Raw genomic sequence first — 2,202 nt, forward strand, 5'->3', positions numbered from 1 at the left:
GCATTTGCTTTGCACGAGGCCGACCTTGTCTCAACCCCTGGCATCCCACATGTCCCCTGAAGCTGCCAGGAGTAATTTCTGAGCTTAGCACCTAGAGTAACCCTTGAACACCAATGGATGTGGCCAAACAAAACAGTCATACTGAGGGTGGACTGCCTGGCTAGGAAGGAATATATTGTAACTCCTGCTTATCACTAGGTATGGCCCCAAAACTAACCCAAAAAGCTGCTTGTCTTGGGGCAGGATCCCTCTCCCTCACCCTTGCAGCTCAGCACTAACTCGGGGTCTGCTCCCGTAGGTCCTCGGCCTTCCGCGATGGGTGAGCCCCAGCAGGTGAGTGCTCTGCCCGCGCCCCCCATGCAGTACATCAAGGAGTACACGGACGAAAACATCCAGGAGGGCCTGGCGCCCAAGCCCCCGCCGCCCATCAAGGACAGCTACATGATGTTCGGCAACCAGTTCCAGTGCGACGACCTCATCATCCGGCCGCTGGAGAGCCAGGGCATCGAGCGGCTGCACCCCATGCAGTTCGACCACAAGAAGGAGCTGCGCAAGCTCAACATGTCCATCCTCGTCAACTTCCTGGACCTCCTGGACATCCTCATCCGCAGCCCCGGCAGCATCAAGCGGGAGGAGAAGCTGGAGGACCTCAAGCTGCTCTTCGTCCACGTGCACCACCTCATCAACGAGTACCGGCCCCACCAGGCCCGCGAGACCCTGCGGGTCCTGATGGAGGTGCAGAAGCGCCAGCGCCTCGAGACGGCCGAGCGCTTCCAGAAGCACCTGGAACGCGTCGTCGAGATGATCCAGACCTGCCTGGCCTCTTTGCCGGAGGACTTGCCCCGTCCCGAAGCGGGGCCGCGGGTCAAGGCGGAGCCCATGGATGCCGAGGACAGTGGCACGGGGCCTGGAGGCTTGAGTGAGCAGCAGAGAGACAGCTCAAGCCACAGGACGGACCAGATTCTCGAGAAGGATGCGGCCCTGTGTGTCTTGATTGACGACATGAATGAAAGACCTTGAGGGAGGGGGCAGCTTTGACTTTGAATGCACTCTCTTTCTCTTTCTCCCTCTCTTCCTCCTCTTCTGTTTCCCTCCGCCCCCCCTTCTCTCTCTCTCAGTAAATGACCTCACTTATTAACTTTGTTTGTGCTGGGACAGTCTTCACAGGTGAAGGGAAGTCATGGTAAGGACTTGCCTCCACAATCCTAAGACATCATGAGCAGCGATGTCACACTGGTCAGCACAAGCAGACGAGCACACTGTGATGGGCAGCCCCTGGGAAAGCAGAGTTTGCTGTCCAGAGGCCTGCATTCCTGTGCCCTGTTTTGGGAATGGCAGGGAAACGTGTGAGAAGGCTTCAGTAATAGCCTGCTTTTAATCCAGAGAAGTAGATTTATTATTTGCTTGAGGAATGGTCAGTAAAGGCCATCAAGCTGAATAATTAAATGTCTTTTACTTAGTGTGTTTTTGTTCATTTGTTTCTAGTTTGTAGGTCATACCTGGTAATGCTCAGGGTTTACTCCTGGCAGTATTGGGGAAACCAGATAGGATGCCAGAAATCAAGTCTGGTTCAGCCTTGTGCAAAATGAGTGCCCTATCCACCATAACATTGCTACAGCCCTCACTCAGTGTCAAAAAAATAACATAGGAGAGCCAGAGCAATAACACCTTAGAGTGTGTGCCTTGCATATGGCTAACCCAGGACAGGCCTGGGTTCGATCCCTGGCATCCCATATGGTCCCCTAAGTCAGGAGTGTTTTCTGAGCACATAGTCAGGAGTAACCTCTGAGTGTCATTGCGTACGACCCAAAAAAAAAAAAAAAAAAAAAAAAACCAGGAAAGGAGAGGTACCCTGCAGAGTTCTAGACCATTTTTTCTTTAAACTTTTGACTTTGGGCCACATTCAGTTATGCTCAGGGGCTACTCCTGATTCTGAGCTCAGGTATCTCCTGGTAGGGATCAGGGGACCAAATGGGATGCTAGGGTTCGAACCCAGTTTCTCTTCGGCCCCTAAACAATTTCTTTAAGATTCCTTCAATTGGGCCCAGAGAGATAGCACAGCGGCGTTTGTCTTGCAAGCAGCCGATCCAGGACCTAAGGTGGTTGGTTCGAATCCCATTGTCCCATATGGTCCCCCGTGCCTGCCAGGAGCTATTTCTGAGCAGACAACCAGGAGTAACCCCTGAGCACTGTCGGGTGTGG

The 2,202-nt window shown here is 53.3% G+C and overlaps 1 protein-coding gene across 1 annotated transcript; it reads left to right on the forward strand.

Moving 5' to 3' along the window:
* Positions 1–302: 302 nt before the first annotated feature.
* Positions 303–1,441, forward strand: LOC126009578 (mediator of RNA polymerase II transcription subunit 7). Its single transcript, XM_049774091.1, has one exon. It carries the CDS (start codon positions 316–318, stop codon positions 1,018–1,020), a length of 705 nt encoding a protein of 234 aa, XP_049630048.1. The 5' UTR covers positions 303–315; the 3' UTR covers positions 1,021–1,441.
* The last annotated feature ends 761 nt before the right edge of the window (positions 1,442–2,202 follow it).

Source organism: Suncus etruscus, chromosome 5 (assembly GCF_024139225.1).
Source record: "Suncus etruscus isolate mSunEtr1 chromosome 5, mSunEtr1.pri.cur, whole genome shotgun sequence".
NCBI classification, from domain to species: domain Eukaryota; kingdom Metazoa; phylum Chordata; class Mammalia; order Eulipotyphla; family Soricidae; genus Suncus; species Suncus etruscus.